The sequence below is a fragment of the Carassius auratus genome, unplaced genomic scaffold (assembly GCF_003368295.1).
Source record: "Carassius auratus strain Wakin unplaced genomic scaffold, ASM336829v1 scaf_tig00026059, whole genome shotgun sequence".
Taxonomy (NCBI): domain Eukaryota; kingdom Metazoa; phylum Chordata; class Actinopteri; order Cypriniformes; family Cyprinidae; genus Carassius; species Carassius auratus.
The window spans coordinates 90,618-109,939 of NW_020525483.1; the positions used below are offsets into that span (position 1 = coordinate 90,618).

A 19,322-nucleotide genomic window follows, 5' to 3' on the forward strand; every position below is an offset into this window, starting at 1 on the left:
AACATATATATGTCTCCCGATGGCAATCATTTAAACAGCAGAAGTGATACTCCTCAGGAAATTGTGAAATTTTCCAGCAACCCGTCGCCTGAAGAGTTGACTATATTCAGATGCTTATTTTCCAGAAAGGCTTCTCTGTGGCTGTGATGTGCTCACACAACCAAAGACAGTTTGACACAACTTGAGCTTACAACACTTTCAGTTCAGTTTCTCCATTTAATGACTAAATCAAAATGTTCTAAATATTTGTATTTAATTTTAACCAGAAAGCCTGTATAAAATTGTGATTTAGACTAGAAATGTACATATTTCCTGTATTTAGATATTTCTTTGCAGTCCGTACAGACAGAGCATATAGCTGTACTGTGACATTTATAAATTACATAATTCATTATAATGAAAAATAAATAAAAGTGCATTTAAGTGTTAACTATCTTGTTTTTCTCTTCTCTTCTTTACCCAGAAATGAACTGTCTTATCATAAATCTGGACTATGTTAACTGCACATGGACTGAGCATGAGCACAATTACACTTTCAGGAGCAGGTGCATATGTTAAACAAAATAGAAAACCTGCATTTTTGGATGAAAGTTTCAGAACTGACAACAGCATGTGTTTTCTTTCTTAGGTTTACTCACAGAGAAACTCTGGATTGTCCAGAATATCTCAGGATTGATGGTGTTAACGTGGGCTGTGTATTCCCCTACAAAACAGCACAGCGGTTTAATACATTAGAAACACGGCTGTACAGTGACGATGGAGGTTTGGTGACAGAGCAGGAGCATAATCTCAAATCATATGGTATTAGAAATGATTCATATTTATTATGACTTGACCATAATTGACCAGTTGATGAATTAAAACTGTATTGTGTTGCTAATCAGTGAAGCTTTCTCCTCCGATCAACCTGTCTGTGATGGAGAAAAAAGACACTGAACTGTGGCTATACTGGGATTTTACAAAGAACAACGGCTGCTTTGAGAGTGAAGTTCGTTACAGGACAGACAACAATGTGTGGAAGGTAGGAAATGTGTTTTATGAAACTAAACCTAGCCACATTTGAAGCACATGGACATTGTATAGGTATTCATTTCATATGAGAAACATACTGATACTGAAATCACATTAAAATAAATGTACAAAAGTGGTTTTATATACACAGGAAGCATTTTGAATGCAACTAAAGTGACTACTTTAATGTTTTTGAAATTAAATAATACTTCAGTTAATTTAAAAATTGTATTTAAAAATTATTATTATTATTATTATTATTTTGCTATTTAAAGATTATTGTTACACTGAATGGCTTTTTGGTAAAAATCTGTACTAAACTATTATTGTTGTGATGCTTGAATGCTCTTTTCATATTTGTTCATCTCCAAGCAACACCAAAGCATCTATTGCAAGTCTTTAAATCAAGGTTTAGACTTGCACATCGACTGGTTGCAGCGGCGGACTGGGGTTAAAAAGTGCACACACTACACCAAATCCACCAGCTCATTATGACGGAGCATTATCATTGTTTATTAAATTGAAATTCTTATTTGATTAACATTAATGGGATTCTCCAAAATTAAAATTGTGTCATTAATCACGTATCCCTATGTCGTTCCAAAGCCGTAAAAGCTCTGTTCCTCTTTAGAACACAATTGAAGATATTTTCATTAAATTATTATTATTGTTTGGGATTTAAGACAAGTCTGGGGCTGTCCTAAATTTAAGAAGTTATTTACGATGATTTTTAAAAAGATTATTTTCAAGAATTTGAATTCCTCTTAGGTTTTGTCTTAAGAACAATCTTAAGAAAAAAGATAAGAATATTCTTAAGAAGAATTTTTGGGAAATACAAAATATTGGTAATTTTTTTCTAAAGTTAAAAAATGAGAAGAAAACGGCAGTTAAGAAGAAATTTCTTCTTAAGAATGATTTGTGAATCCAGCCCAGGGAGGATTGAGACTGTCCCATAGACTGCCAAGTAAATAACAGTGTCAAGGTCCAGAAAAGGTATGAAAGTCATCATCAGAATACTCCATCTGCCATCAGACGTGCAATCTGGGTTATATGAAGCGATGGGGACACTTTTTGTAAATTAAGAAAACAAAAATAACAACTTTATTCAGTAATTCATTTATCAACAGGCAATATCACCGTATGCTGCATATGATTTTCTGTATCATCCGTGCCACAAGGATGTGCTATTTTATTTCAAATGAACGCAAAAAACATGTAGAAACTGTGCAACAACTTTGACAAAAGAATTACTGAATAAAGTCATTATTTTTGTTGTCTTCGTTTATAAAGAGTGTTCACCTCGCTTCATATAACCCAGATTGCACGTCTGATGGCAGATGGAGTATTCTGATGATGACTTTCATACCTTTTCTGGACCTTGACACTGTTATTTACTTGGCAGTCTATGGGACAGTCTCAATCCTTCCGGTTTTCATCTAAAATATCTTAAATTGTGTTCTGAAGATGAAGAAAGCTTTTACAGGTTTGGAACAACGTGTATTGTACCTTTCTATTGGTCTTCGGAAGTCATTATAATATGCTGATTTGCTGTTCAATGAACATTTCTGATTATTTTCAATGTTTAAAACAATTGTGCTGCTTTATATTTTATGGGTAAATTAATACTTTTATTTAACAAGGTTGCATTAAATTAATTTAAGTGACAGTAAAGATATTTATAGGCTACTTATAGATTATTTATATTTCAAATAAATGTTGTTCTTTACCAAATAAAGTTTCACAGTCTCCACAAAAATATTAATCAAAAACAGTTTTCAGTTGGCCTATTGGTAATAATAATAACCATTAGTAATAATTGATCACAAATAATAACTGAAAATAATTAAGTAGCAAATCAGTATATTATTCTGATTTCTGAAGATCATGTGACACTGAAGACTGGAGGAATGATGCTGAAAATACAGCTTTAATCAGAAATAATTAACATTTTAAATTTATATTTAATAGAAAAACACTTGTGTGTGTGTAATCGGCCCTATTTCATAATATTAATATTTATTGTATTGTTGATCAAATAAATTCAGTCTTCTTACAGAAAACGAATAAATAAAAAGTCTTAATTATTTCAAACATTTGACCGCCAGTGTGTAATGCATGTGAAATAGCAAATTATATTTTAATAAATAATAGGAAATATATAACTTTTCTAATCACTGCAACAAAATAATTCACATTTACAATGTTCTAGACAGAATAAATTTAACAATTATTAGTATTAGTAGTACTATTTCTTCACAAATTACTTACAGAAGAAGTCCTGAATAGAGCTTTACAAACAGTCACTCCTAAATTAAATTGTGATGAATAACATCGCATTAATAAATCTGAAAAGGCTAGTAGTAGTTTGTATCCCTGAAAAGTAATGTTTGTCGTTTAAGATTTTCTTATCATAAACAGAGTTGGCAAGTATTGCTGAATTGTCTCGCCATTCAGCTGCTTACATCTTACCTCAGCTTGCATTCAAGTGGTGCACTGCTCAGCTTCTGTGAACAGTAAATCCCGCATAAAATGTATTTATGCAATGGGCCAACCCACATTAGTCAAAGTCCCGCTGGGAAAATCCCAGTGCTCCAGATGGCCAGTCCATCACTGATTGTGTGAATTATTCAATGACTCAGTCATGAGAACATGCCACTTGTTTCTTTCCTGTAGTGATCATTGTAAAAGACAGTCACTAGTCTCCACCTATCGGCTTAATGATGTTACATGTGGAATAATACATTCAGTACAAAGTCCACAAATAATAATAATAGAGTCATTAGCATTTTTAAAAATGAACTTGTTACTATGCCATATGTTATATCTTGTTGGAGCTGTTTATTAAATGTTAAAGTGATTAGCTGAGATAACATAAAGTCCCAGTGCTTGACGACTAGACTAATGAATTTCAAAGACCATGTTGTGCAAATTGTTCTTGTAATGCATTCTCAACCTGTGGTCGTCTGACAACCAAACTCAAAACGGCAAAGTTTACATCTCTCTTCCCTAGAACACCACTCCAGGCCCCAGGACCTCCTTCAGTTTGCCTTTTCCCTCCAAAAAACGCTATGAGTTCCAGGTCAGGGCTCGTATACAGTCCTCCTGTGGAGAGTCCAAGTTTTGGAGTGACTGGAGTGAGCCTGTCTACTGGGGATCTTAAAAGACCAACGACACCTCACACTCTCAGAAAAAAAAGTACAAAACGGTACCTTTAAGGAACAAAAAGCTTGTCACTGGGGTGGTACCCTCAAAGGTACATTATTGTACCTTGAGTCAGAGGAGCAAATTTGTACCTTACTTTTTTGTACCTTCTAAGGGCCAATACTGTACCTTTGAGGATCAATAATGTACCTTAGACAAAGGTACAATAAAGTACCTCTGGAAAAAGGTACAATTTTGTCCCATTAAGGTACCACCCCAGTGACAAAGCCATTTTGTACCTTTAGGTGGCAAAAAAGTTCCTTTTTATTCCCTAAGGAGTGAAAGAAAATGAAGGCAAACAACAACTAACTGAATTTTAAGACATTTATTTTAGTCCTTAAATGGAAAACAGTTTAATTCACAGATTCAATAATAATTCATCTCACAACCATACAATGTAACAACCCAAAATAAAATGTAACAATGTTTAGGATGTCATGTCTGATATAAAAACATTAAAAATAATTAATTACATTTTTTTTAAGAAGCATTTCAGTGACAAACTGACAACTTACTGCCACTCCAAAACAAAATGAACAGCGATATCAGAGAATAAATACAATGGAACCATTTATATTTTCCTTCTTTCAATTTCATGAACATCACTAATAAGAACAGCAATATAGTGCAGAAAAACATGAGTTTTTTATCAAAGACCAAGCAAAACACTTTAGCACACCACACCAAAGTAAAGAGAGTCAAATAACGGATAAACTAAATGACACTTGATGTGTTCTGGATTAAAAAACACAAGCTTTGAGCTCATCCACAACCCTCTACAGCCCTCCCAACACAGCTTAACATAAATGCCCCATACTAACAAACTGTTTATCATTGATGTATGTATCTGCTGTAGCCTTCTCTGAATGTACTTCACAGGCTCGAGGGTTAGTGTCACGTTTTTTTTCCACTGCTGAACAAATCGGTTGAATTTGGCTTGCTTCTTAAACGGCCCTTCAAAGAGGCATGGAATCATCCTCTCAGTCAATCCATAGTCCACTGCTTCTCCGTCAACATCATTATCTAGACAAAAGAGAAAAGAAAAACAGCAATGTTAACCACCACTTTGGTAACAACATACAACAATTTAAAAAGGCAGACTGTAACGTTAGTGTAAGTCAATGGGGAAAAAGTTCGAGTCTAGTTCGCGCGAATGACGCGAATTGAGCGTTTCGCGCGATACGCGCGTTAAGCGCGAATGGTGCTTTTTGTGCATTTAAGCGTTTGACGCGAATTCGCGTCTGTCGCCCGAGTTGAAAAATTTGAACTTGGGCTTCAATTCGCGCCGCGTTAACCAATCAGGAGCCTGCTAGGAGTCACTCATTCAACATGGAGAAACAACTGATGCCGTCAGTGAGCAGTCAACCAAAGCTTCATGACAAAAGTTCATATTTCAGGAATAAAAAGGACCTAACGAGATATATATATATATATATATATATAATATATATATATATATATATATATATATATATATATATATATATATATATATATATATGTTGAGCACCCGAGTGCGCTATTCACTTTCACTCGCGTGTGGGAAAACAAACAAAACGTAGCTCAGTGCTTATCCTTTCTTCAGCAGCTTTTTATTTTAGCAGCATCACTTGAACATAACATCAGTTCACATCTTTTTAGCTGAGAACATCACGTAATGATATAACGTCATCACGTACACAACCGTATACCTCCAAATAGAAACTAAAGCTAATTTTGTATACTGTAATCTAATGTATAAGGGCGCAATACTTTTAACACCCCCACTCGCTCTTAGCCATTTGTATTACCAAAAATAACAAATTAAATAACAAATAAACTTTCACATAAGTTTAGTGTTACATACATTTTACACTTTTTATGTTCCAAACATGTCTTGAGTAAACCTCTTTAATTTCTGCTTGGTGGGTGGCTTTGTCATTATGTCAGCTATCATTGTCTCTGTAGGACAATATTCCAAGATAACTTTGCCATCATTTACAATTTCTCTTATGAAATGGTATTTGATATCAATGTGCTTGCATCTTTGCCTACAGATTGGGTTTCTGGCTAATGCAATGGCACCTTGGTTATCTTCATACACCTTTGTTTGTGCATATTTGTATGAGTCCATACCCTTAAGCAACTGCTCTAAGTAGATACATTCTTGCATGGCGGATGCTAAGGACATGTATTCTGCTTCGCAAGTAGAAAGGGCTACTGTTGGTTGTTTTCTGGTTTTCCATGAAATCAAAGAGCTTCCTTCACTTAAATTAACACAGTATCCTGAGGTACTACGTCTGTCTTTCGTATCCGATGCCCAGTCAGCGTCACTATACACACTCAGACCTAGCCTCTCTGTGTCATTCCTTCTGAAGCATAATTGCTGTTCTACTGTACCTTTAAGGTACCTGAACACATGTTTTACTGTGTTCCAGTGCTGTTCTGTTGGTTCAGCAAAATACTGAGATAGTTTACTGACGACAAAACTCAAATCTGGTCTCGTGCAAGTGGACAAGTATATTAAACTTCCTACTGCCTCCCTGAACCTCTTTGGCTCTTTCATTTTTTCAGCATTTTCTGTAAAATCAAGCTTTGGTTCACATGGAGTTTCCCTAGATTTACAGTTCTGCATGTCGAAACGATCTAGTATTTTTCTCACATATCTTTCCTGTGACATTTTGACTAGACCCTCTGATTGTTCAAAATCTATGCCCAGGAAATGTTTCAACCTTCCCATGTCTTTCATTTTGAACCGTTCTGTGAGCATTCTTTTCACATTTTTCAGAACACTTTCATTGTTAGCAGCTATAATTAAATCATCAACCCATACTATCAGGATTACTTTCTCATTTGGCTTTTCTTTTGTGTACACACAGTTATCAGCTGGGTTTTGTGTAAAACCATTCTCTGTCAAACATACATGTAACACAGCATTCCAGTTTCTGCCAGATTGCTTAAGGCCATAGAGAGATTTCTTTAGCTTGCATACTAACTTTGCATCTCTTTCAGATTTTTGCTCATAACCCTCCGGTTGTTCCATATAGATCTCGTGATCTATTGGTGCATGTAAGTAAGCTGTCTCAACGTCCATCTGATGCAAAATCAGATTTTCTTGCACTGCTTTCTGCATAACCACTCTCACACTTGTCATGTCAGCTGTGGGTGAGAATGTTTCATCGTAATCAGTCCCTTGTTTCTGACTGTAACCTTTCGCCACAAATCTTGCTTTGTATTTTTCAGATCCGTCAATGTCTCTTTTGAGTGCGTAAACCCATCTTCCTCCTACTGGTTGTCTTCCTGGTGGCAATTTCGTGAGTGTGAAGGTCTTATTCTCCTCCAATGATCGCATTTCTTTGTCCATAGCATCCTTCCATTGCTTGGATTTTGTTGATGTTATGGCGTCCTGGTAGGTTTGAGGTATGTCACATACTGCTCTGTAGCAAAAATCTATGCATGTTTGCAGTTTGTCTTCTGTGTCCTCAATTTCAAAATCCTGTAGGTGAGCTGGCATCTTCCTGGTTCTTGGTGGGTTCTTTCTGGACACGGTTTCTGCAACTCTACCTGACTGGTTGGGATCAGCTTGTTCAGGCGAAATCTCTGGAACATCCCTCTGAAAACCCTGATCTGGTTCATCCTCCATACTTTGATCAACATTAAGTTCACTGCTGAGGATCTTTGGATTCATATTTTCATATCCTGTGTGTGTCTCAGATGTCTGTGTTTCTCTTTCACTGATTGTCTTTGCTGTAAACTTCACCAATCTGTGCTTTTGGACTTTTTCAGTGTTAGGATAGTACACTAGATAGGCTGGGCTGTTCTTGTCGTAGCCTATGAAAACACCTTGTTCGCATCTTGAGTCAAATTTGCTTTTCTCTTGTTTGTAAGCAAAACATGTTGATCCAAATTTCTGCATCTTGGAAAGATCTGGCTTTTTGCCTGTGAATAACTCGTATGCTGTCTTCTTTGTACGTCTACTGTAGCACCTATTCCTCACGTAGGCTGATGTTTGCATAGCGTAGTTCCACAACTCATCTGGTAATTCACCCTCTATCAGTAAGCACCTACTCATTTCATAGAGTGTTCTCCATCCTCTCTCTGCTGTGCCGTTCTGATGTGGTGAATAAGGCGCAGATGTTTCGTGTCGAATCTTATTCCTTGTTAACAGTGTTTGAAAATCTCGACTCATGAATTCAGTGCCGTTATCTGAACGGATGCACTTGATTTCTCCAAAAGGTGCAATGTCAGCTAAAAACTTCTCTGTAGCTTGTGTTGTGTCACCTTTAGTCTTCAAGAAATACACAAACATAGTACCTGAATAGTCATCTGTGAATGACTGTGCATATCTGTGTCCTTCCTTGCTCTGTGTTGGCATGGGGCCGGCCAGATCCGTGTGAATTAGTTCTAGGGGTTTCTTTGCCTTTCTGTCTGGCTCCCTGTTTCTGGTCTGCGTGAATTTTCCTTGTGTACACACTTCACATAGCTGTTTCTCTTTCACTTTATTTCCTTTTATCTCCATGCCTCTTACTACATCTTGTAGCTTCTTTAAATCTTCGTAGTTACAATGTCCCAGAATTTCATGCCAGGTTTGTAAATCATGACACACTTTGCACTGGTCAACATCCTCTTCTAGTGTTGGTAAATAGTACAAGTTTCCACTTTCATGAATATCAAACCTGCTTTCGTTTTTGGTTATCAAGTGATTGTCTCCTCTTTTAAAAATGATTGTTGCTCCTCCATTTGTCGCTCTTGCTACCGAGAAAATGTCATGTGGGTACGAAGGCATGTATAGCGCGTCCCGTAGCTGTGCAGTGTGCTGTTTTCCAGCGTCATCTAGGAGATAAATCACTGCCGTTCCTCTTTGTTGCGCCATTCCGCTGCACTTCGTTCCATCTGCTAATTCCACTGAATGAGTCTCTGGTTGAAAAGAGCTATCAAAACTTCTGAACTTTCTGATGTCACTCACAATATGAGACGTAGCTCCTGCGTCTACCATGATCCCTTTCATCTTTACTTTGTTTGCTGGTTTTTCATATTCTGAGTGTTCAGCTTTGAAGAGATGGTCATGGTCTGGGTCATTATTGTGTTCATCTGTAACCTTTCTGACGCCATCTTGGTCACCCTTTTTCTTACACAGAAACTCAGCGTGTGTACTATTTTTACAATGATTGCACCACACTTTCTTGTAACATTTTCTCGCTCTGTGTCCCTTTATTCCACATTTGTAACATGTCATATTTGTGTCTTCATCTTTTCTTTCTTTAGTGTGGTACCTGGCAGGACCCTTTCCTTGTCTCGTCTGTGTCTTCATCACATTATCTGTGGATTCTGTTCCTTTCATTTTCTCCGCCTCTTCGTAAATCCGCAGTCTTCTCTTAAAATCTGTGAATGTAACGTCGTCCTCATTCTGTGTTATGTGGACGGCTAGCGGCTTGAAAATATCAGGTAATCCACGAAGAACCATCGCTATGGTTAATCCATCACTCATGGTTTCTCCTGCATCTCTCAGTGCTGTGATGATGTTCTCTGCTCTTATCAAGTAGTCTGTAACACTCTCATTGTCTGACATGCGTAGCTGAGTTAACGATGTGTACATATTTATTATCCGTGGCTTGCTTTCCCTGAATAATGTTCTTTCAGTATTCTTAGGGCTTTCCTGCCATCGTCAGCAGCTTCATGTCTTATCAGTGATAGGCTTTTATCATCTATCAGTCTTACAAGTTCAGCACAGCAATCAGCGTTCTTCCGTCTGTCTTCAGCTAGCTGTTCTTCATTAGCACCGGTGGGCTCATGCAAAATAGTCTCTTTTAGCTTTAGAGTGTGTAGATAGCTTAAGAATCTCGTTTCCCAAAGATCATATTTATCTTCAGATCCATCAAACAAAGAGTGTGCCATGACTCCTACCGCTCTGTTCGCCATTTTGTAGGATCACCGACCTTTCTTCTTATATGTTTCTTCAGTTTAGCTTTATCGTTAGCTTTATAGCACGCGTTATACGTCGCGTCTGACTGAACTTAACTTTACTCACGCTCGTTTGTTTCCGTGACTGGGCCCATAACCTGTTGAGCACCCGAGTGCGCTATTCACTTTCACTCGCGTGTGGGAAAACAAACAAAACGTAGCTCAGTGCTTATCCTTTCTTCAGCAGCTTTTTATTTTAGCAGCATCACTTGAACATAACATCAGTTCACATCTTTTCTTTTTAGCTGAGAACATCACGTAATGATATAACGTCATCACGTACACAACCGTATACCTCCAAATAGAAACTAAAGCTAATTTTGTATACTGTAATCTAATGTATAAGGGCGCAATACTTTTAACAATATATATATATATATATATATATATATATATATATATATATATATATATATATACACATATTAATAGATTAACTGAATAAAGGACAAAGATAAGAAACGTTTCGCTTTACCCCAAACGAATTACATTTTATCTTGAACCACTAGAGACATCAGAGCCAGCGGCAAATGTCAGAAGGTCTATCCGAGCTGAGGCTGCTCTCGGCGGATACATGATGATGGAGCTCCCGCTGATCATGTGGAGCTCATGTCTCCGAGATCGGCGAAACACATTTTTTAAATAGACGCTGTCTTTATAAATAAACCGCATATTTAAAGACTAAATCACACTTTCAAACAGTCACTGGCTATCGATAGTCACATTCCGCCCAAATGGCTTTGCTTTAGCTTTAAAATATTCCAGAACAAGAGACTGTTGGGCGGCAAAAAGTTTTTTTTTTTTTTTTTAATCATTCTCCTCTGATGCAGTCCAGCTAACGTTAGCTCACATAAGTCAGAACAAAAGATTTTCGGCGGCAAAAACGCTTATCATCCAACTCTGACGCAGTAGTTTTACAGCTAAGCTATAATGATGTGGAAAAAACGTTTTTGCCGCCCATTAGTCTTTTGTTCTGAAATATTTTAATATTTCACGTTAACGTTATCTTTTCGGCTGCAGAGTTGGATGAGTAGCGTTTTTGCCGCCGAGAAGTTAACGTTAGCTCGATGGTGAACTGTAGGCAAGATAGTACTGCTACTTATAATAATAATAATATTTATTTATGCTATTATTATATAATAATATTTTAATTAACGTTAACTAGTTAACGTTAATAATGGCAATCGTCAACGTGAGTCTAGCTAGCTAATGTTGACTTAGAGTATGAACTTGGCTAGCACTAACATTAACAGTAAAAGTTAACTTCCAACTTTGAATTAACACCACAAACACTGATTAAAAATTCAAATACTTTACCTTTGAATTTACTTTTCTCCTCTTCAGTGACCTCTATCCCCAAAGTAAATAACTCCGTGATTAAATCCTCCGTTGATAAATGTCGAAGGGCCATCCTCCCACCTTTGATCGACACTGACAGAGACTGACAGTTGGATCACTGTCGATTCACTCATGTATCCTTCCGCGCTGCAATATTTATGCTTCCGCCGAGTCAAACTCTGGTTAGCCTGTAGCTAGATCCTTTCAATAGAACACAACTTAAAGCGTTAACAATTATTTGTCTATTTTATTCTAATATAAATAGGGTAAATGGTTTGAAAATCAAATTCTTCAATACTGTTTGTGAATATAAATGATTACATAATCCTCATTAACATGATTAAAAATGATTCAAAGGGACACTTCACAAATAAAAAAACAAAAAAACAAAAAAACATTCTGATTTATTTTGCCCATATCTCAAAACTTTACACATTCTGATTTATTTTGCCCATATCTCAAAACTTCACAGTTAATTTAGTTTGACATTATTGAGTTTGATAGTATAGGTTAACTTGTGTTTCTATATTGAGAGATGACATTTTCAGCATCCACTAATTCCTGCCATTTTATATTTAAACATTAAGGTACAAATATGTAAGGGACAAATATGTACCTTACACCTCCAAAAGCTCACAATGTACAATGGAAGGTGCATAATTGTACCTTAAAGGTGCACAATTGTACCTTAAAGATACATTTTTGTACTTTTAAGGGTACATATGCAAAGTTTGTACCTTAGGGAACAAAAATGGACCTGTATTGTACCTCTTTTTCTAACAGTGCAGGTAACTTATCATGTCTATATTACACACACGCACACACACGTTCATGTTCATTCTCACACTTTCTCATAAAAAGCACTTGTTAATAAATAGCTTTCCTTAATACGTTTGTCCATTCTTCCAATTGATTCAAGTTCACAGTCACCCTGACTAGTACCATTTAAATTTTCAAGTCATTTTACTTTATAGTTTTGGAGAAAATTAATGACAAAATCACTCTAAAAACAAAGTGCATTTCTAGCATTTGCACCATTACCCATTTTCAAACACTCATCACTTTTTTTCTTTATAGGTTTGCTCATTCTTTCAATTGATTCCTGTTCACAGTCACCCTGACTATTACTGTAATAATATTCAAATATTTTTATTGTACTGTTTCGCGGAAAATCAAAGGCAAATTCACCCCAAGCATCTAAATGCATAATCACTTTTGCATCATGTCCCATTTCAAACCCTCATAAAAACATTTTCTTTAGAGGTGTTCTCGTTCTTTCAGTTGATTCCTGCTCACAGTCACCCTGACTATTACTGTATTCATTTCCAAGTCATTTTACTGTTTAGTATTGGAGATAATTAAAGGCAGATACCCCAACCATCACAAAAATCTTTCCTTTTTAGGTTTGCTTGTTCTTTTAATTGATTACTGTTCAAAGTGATCCTGACTTTTACGGAGTTAATTTTCAAATATTTTTACTTTATAGTTTGGAAGAAAATGAATGTCAGATTCACCCCAAACATCTATTTGTACCTTTGCACTTTTACATCACGTCCCATTTTCAAACACTCATGAAAGTATTTCCTTTCTTATTTCAGAAAACATCTTAAGGAATAACAGCACTTTAGGCATGCTGCAGTAAATCCCATCAAACTGCACAACAGTGCCTACTGTGGCTTCAACACCTGTCTTCTGCACAAAATAATAATAATAATAATAATAATAATTCTTCTCATATTAGGCTTTTGTTTAACTGGAGAAAACAAATTCCATATTTGCATTTGTATCTGTGAAATGTAATAACACAGCTTACATAACCCCTATCGCAATTTATTTCTGTATTTGAGTCTTTATTAAACTCTTGTTTAAATTCATTAGGTTTTATTGCAGTCAATCAATCAATAGCCTACTGTTATTTTAAGGTGTCATTCAGTCTTGAAAGGTGCCTAATAAACTGCATTATTATTATCATTAAATGATTATAGGAGTAAGCTGCAGCAGAGGCTGTGGAAGGATGACACCAAGGAGTTCTGCAGAGGCATGAGGCATGTAATTGGTTACAAGCTGTAGGTACAATAAAACAACAACAAGAAAAAACTTCTCTCTCTCTTTCTCTCTCTTATCATCCATTTATTTCAGTGGGAATTCATACTAACTTGGCTCACCAGAGGGAGCCACAAGATAACAATTCCTTTTGGGCTTCAGTTTAAAATGCAAATCATACAATAGATAGACTTGAAGTAAACAAATAATAATAATAAATGTCTGTACTTTAGTCTGTAATCTCAAAAATAACCTTATTTTTATATATCCCAATGATACTGAAAAGATTTCAGTTGTAAGACAACTTGCTGTCAAATTAACTTTATATTTGTGTATTTTAATATAGTACATCACTTGTTAAGGTTGATTGAGACAGATCTACACAAGATATTTTACAGCTCAATTCAGAGGCATAGATTCTGGGAATACAACGTATGCATGAGCAAATGGGCCAGGGGGCCAGATTGGGGGCCCACCGAGTAAAATATTTTAATCAAAAGGGGGAATTAATTCGATCAATATATCGAATCCCAAATCAGCCAATCAGAAAACCAATCAGCTGTGCCATGTGATAATGATGTCATTAGGTCAGAGTGAGTTAGAACTATCAGACTGCGCCATCTAGAGTTTCATACAAGAACTCTGTATTTCTGTCCAACACATCTCACCCCTCATTGTCACGTATTGACGCTTGGTCATTGCCCCCTGATGTCGACATCCCCTTTGAGTCACTTTTCAACGTAGAGGGCCATCCAATACACTTCAATGTTAATCTCTCACCTTCGGATTCTGACGCGAGGGGTCAACCAACGAGAGATAGGGCTACGCTGGAAAGTTTCTCTTTTCATGGTCATAATCAGGTGAGTAGTGGTAAAATGAGAGGTGGGTAAACTGGTAATTCGGTGATCATCGTATATGGACATCGTATATAAAAAGACTTTCAAAACGTGTTTGAATAGGCATCGTTAGACTATTAAAAAATGTATGAAGCTGGAGTTGCTATGGGATTGACTCCTTTTTGCAGCCAATTGACGAATTACAGTTTAAGTCACTTCCTTGTTGGCTTCATGAGAGAGAGTGGGAGGTTGCCGCTTGGTTAAAAGATGGATTTAGATAACAGGTAAGGTTTCCACCCATCTCATAAAATAGTTGATCTATTTATGAATTAATTTATGTGTTTTGGCCTAGATTGAATTCCATTTGTATAACCACAGTTTTACTATAAACACCATGGTTGAACTGTAGTTCGCAAAACCATGGTTAATTTGTGGTTGCCATGGTTAAACTATAGCAACAATGATTTTTTGGTTTATTTTGTATCCATGCACATGAACAAAATACTATAGTAATTTATAGCAAATACTATAGTGTTTTTAATCCATGCTATAGTAAAGAACTTGAATGAATCTGTTGTAATTCTATAGTTTCTGTGATAATATAACCATTATAGTTATATAAACTAATTACTTTACCCAATACTGTAATCTAAATAATACTAGATTACTTATCACAGTTTATCAGTTGGCTATAGTTAATACTACAGTATGCTGTAGCATTCATTAACAAAGTGTTGTGAACACTATAATATATACAGTATAATAGACTTTACTATAGTGGTTCAGAAACACTATAGTATTTATTATAAATTACTATAATATTTTTTATTTTCTTAAGGGATGCAGAGTAACAACCACATATACCGTGCTTCACCTTAAATATAGTTTTACTCTGGTATTTTTATGTATGGTAACCACAGCACTTGTTTACTCTTAGTTACTGTTTACTCTTTGTATTGACAGCACAGTGTAACACAGCACTTACCATGGTTTTACCACAGTGACTGTATTTTTATGTGGTATTTGTAGTTAAACAACAGTAACAACAACAGTTACCATGGTTTTACCACAGTAACTGTGTTTTTACTGTATAGTACGTGTAAAGCGCAGTAACCACAATGCTTGTTATGCCTTTAATACCTTTTTGTGAAGCGATTGTAATTCAGTATTTGTTTCTGTCTTGCAGTTATATCAGATCACATACTCCATAATAACCTGTAACCCAGCAGCTCTTTAAAGAAGCCATCTCTTGTAATAGTTCTCTCATGGTTTCCTTTCTTTTCCCTTTCTTTCCTTTCCTATTTTTCCAAACTATAATCCACGATTCATAAATACACAGTTTTGCTCTCTCTCTTTCTGTGGTTCATCATGGCCTAGTTTTAAAACTCAGAATCAGATTCTGACCAATTCTGTCAGAAAGCTGCTGGAATTAACAGGGAACTTACCGTAAACTCGAAGCTCAATGCTGATCTTGAAGAAGCTGCCGAGGAGCCTAAACAAGTCCTTCAAAGAGTCAGCCCTTCACAGGTTTTGTTGAACACATTTGGTTTTAACCAATTAGCTTTAATCAACACATCCAGTGTTCGAATTGTGTCAGAGCTCATGGGGGTCACCCCCCCCCCCCACCCAAAAAAAACAACAACAGTATTTATTTATTTCATATAATATATAATTTAATTTACTTGTGAATTTCACTTTATTTTGTGTGTTTCAGAACATGTTTTTGGAGCTGAGCATTTACTATATGTAAAATTAAATAAAAATCTATATACTTTGAACCATCTCTTGATTCACTATCAATTCACATAAATAGGCCTACTGTACTTACTTTTCTTGGGTTAAATTCAGTATTTTCTTGCATTAATTAAGAATACACACTTGTGTGTGCTTATCGTGCGTCGAATCGGACACGTCTGACAGAAACGTTTCTTGACTCATGAACGAGTCAATCGTTCGTTCGTTATCTGGCTCGGCTCAGTGTTCATCTTCAGTTCTCTCTTCACAGCAGTTCAGTCAGTGTACTGTTTGAGTAAATGAATTACTCCGGGATATTGGTTTGTTTAAACTCAGAGGGAGTGATAGCCACATTAAAAAAGTTAACAGCTTAAGCCATTTGTGGATTAATGTGTATTGGAGACGCGAACCGTTTAAAACGATTCAGTTCGATTTGGTGAACTGGTTCAAGAAGATTCGTTACATCGAATGATTCGTTCGTGAACCGGATATCACAAACTGCTTTGTTTTGAACTCTCTCACAACAGACACATGTTTTTCTTACCTATCTGGACATGGACAGTAGACCGTACACACAGTTTCAATAGAGGGACTGAGAGCTCTCGGACTAAATCTAAAATATCTTAAACTGTGTTCTGAAGATAAAAGGAGGTCTTACGGGTTTGAAACAACATGAGGGCGAGTTATTAATGCATTGTAAAAAATATTACATGCTATCTGCTTAAACAAAATTATGGTAACAATATTACACATATTATATTTGAGTAGATTTTAAGGTTGTTTTTTTGGGGGTGAAATTTACCCAAATAAATTAAGTAAAAATTCCTAAATTATTTAGTCTATGGCACAATAAATGTAATATAATTAGGGAAATGTGCTCATTTATTTTAAGTTTATTCTCAAAAGTCTGTGATTTTAAATGAGATCTGTTTGTATTTTGTTATTTTATACATTTACAAGACTGTATACAGCCAATCAGCTCAAGTAGGAAAATACTTGAGAAATACTGGAAAGTACTGCTCTAGCACTAGCAAGGCTACTGCTCATTAAACAAGGTTTAATCCCATAGAAGAGTAGTGTCCATAACTACAAGCTCTACTCTTCTGCACAGTGGTAACGATTCCACTGTGCAACTTCGATGTTACAGAAACTCTAACAAATGTCAAATGTAACTGAACATTAAACATTAATAGATGCCTCCCTTCACTCAAAAACATGAAGTAGCATTTAATTTCAAAATTTACTCTCCATATCCAGCCATATGCAAAGCATGCTGGGATCTAACAATCACCTCTAAAATAAAACTGCAAAATTGAGCTAATTCACTTAAATTAAATAGGCAGCCTTCTTTCCTTAATTATTTTAGTTTAATCAGTTCCCCAATTCAAGCACCAAAACTGCTTAAGTCTCCTAAAACAAAATGAGGAAAACGCATCTCTATTTATTAATGGCTTAAATATTAATTAAATATTAATTAAACAGCTTACGAGCCACATTACAATGAGTGGCTGATAGAAGTCAAATCAACTAAACTAAAGCAAAATAAATCCAATAGACAAACAAAACATAGATCAACAAAAAAAATAAAGAAAACCTCAAAAGAAACACAAAGAAAGAGCACTGCTTGTCAGCAGCTAGCTGGACAACAAGACACGCACGTAGCTCACTGGATGCTTTCATCGTCGATGGCAGGACGGCAGCAGCTCCTCAACAAGTGTGAGTCAGAAGAGCATGAACGTGACGGAGGCGGACATGTGCTGGAACAGGGAGAGCCTCCACACAAACACAAACTCCACCTTATATTCAGTGCAAAACGTTATTGCTCAACAAGATGGAGGTGTTCGGGGGTGGAGCTCAACCTCGGGAAAGAGAGATGAAATCAATATACACACATATATAAAACAAAACTTTAACAATGACAATATGGTAATATTAACACACAAACTATGTATATAACAGAGGAAAGTAAGGCAAACTATTTATTTTTATGAATAATAAACGTCTTCGAGACTTCACTGCAAGCCCCGTTACAACATGCATACGAAAATTAATCGAAACATCAATAGAAAAAAAAGTTATATGAGGTTGCACCGACTAATCGACTAGTCGAGTCGTACGTCGCTTGCAGATCGCTCGTGCACAGAATCATTCAGCGCAGGAATGTACTGTCAACACTGTTCTGTGATTTCTCAATAAAATAGTTTAGAAACTGAGAAGTTCTATAATTTATTTCTTAACTAAATCCCACAGCTTCACTAGTAGAGAGACGCCGCCAGGTAGAATTAATTCACACACACAATCGCTCTCACTAATCCATTCATATAAATATAATCATTACTGTGCTACTTTATCTGATTTAAAATGAGCAGAAATCTGTGAGAAATATAACGACCCAAAGACAAAAGAACGGATAAATGAGCTGTTATAGGAGCAATAGCCATGTACACATCGCTGTGTCATAGCTGTGCACAAGGGTTTTTTAAAGCTCGAGATGTATTTGTTCATTAATGACGTCACCAGCAACTAGACGACTTCGACTCGACTTTCATCAAATAAAAAACGACTTTAAAAAATCTGAAGTCGTTCAACCCCTATTATATACTATAAAGTATTACAACAAATTCAAGCTTCAATATAATATAATAAAGCCAAGCACATATAAAGTACTTAGCAGTTAAATGCTAGAAATTCCTTCATCTCGTGACGGACCAATAAGCTTTGACCATAGACTGGAGTTACCCTGGCAACAAATCTGTGTATATTCTTCTTCTTTATGATTTTAAGCGTACTGCCTTAATGTTTTAATGTTTGTATTGTCTAATAATAATATTAATAATAATAATAAAAGACTGTATAAAAGGCTTTAACCTGCCGTTCATTCTTTGGTCATGTGACGTGAAGGCATTGGATAGAGAAATTTATTTAAAAGCTTCCTTACAAATTGGTGCATAGTCATTATTATCATCATAATCATCAGTATGATAATTATTAACTCTTACAGTTACTACGTTTCTGGTCTCAAAGTGTAGCTTTTTACTTCCTACAGTTTATAAATGTGTGTTTCCGTCTTTCCGGCTCAGTCACGTGATGAATGAACAACTCAAAAAAACAGATGACTTGATAGATAAACTAATCCGTTATTTTTGGACCTGGTTATAATTGAAGCTCAAAGAAGATTGAATGCATGGTTCAGAGAGACTTAAGCTTGAGAGGCAGAAT

At 35.9% G+C, this 19,322-nt stretch overlaps 2 protein-coding genes across 2 annotated transcripts in view; both read left to right on the plus strand.

The window, feature by feature from the left end:
- Window positions 1-19,322, plus strand: part of LOC113078586 (NLR family CARD domain-containing protein 3-like) — a 66,975-nt gene that overhangs the window by 37,285 nt on the left and 10,368 nt on the right. The window lies entirely within an intron of this gene.
- LOC113078587 (cytokine receptor common subunit gamma-like) lies at window positions 445-4,182 on the plus strand. Its single transcript, XM_026250904.1, has 4 exons — window positions 445-545; window positions 629-801; window positions 885-1,021; window positions 4,022-4,182. The coding sequence occupies exons 1-4, from the start codon at window positions 466-468 to the stop codon at window positions 4,169-4,171; spliced, it is 540 nt and encodes a 179-aa protein (XP_026106689.1). The 5' UTR covers window positions 445-465; the 3' UTR covers window positions 4,172-4,182.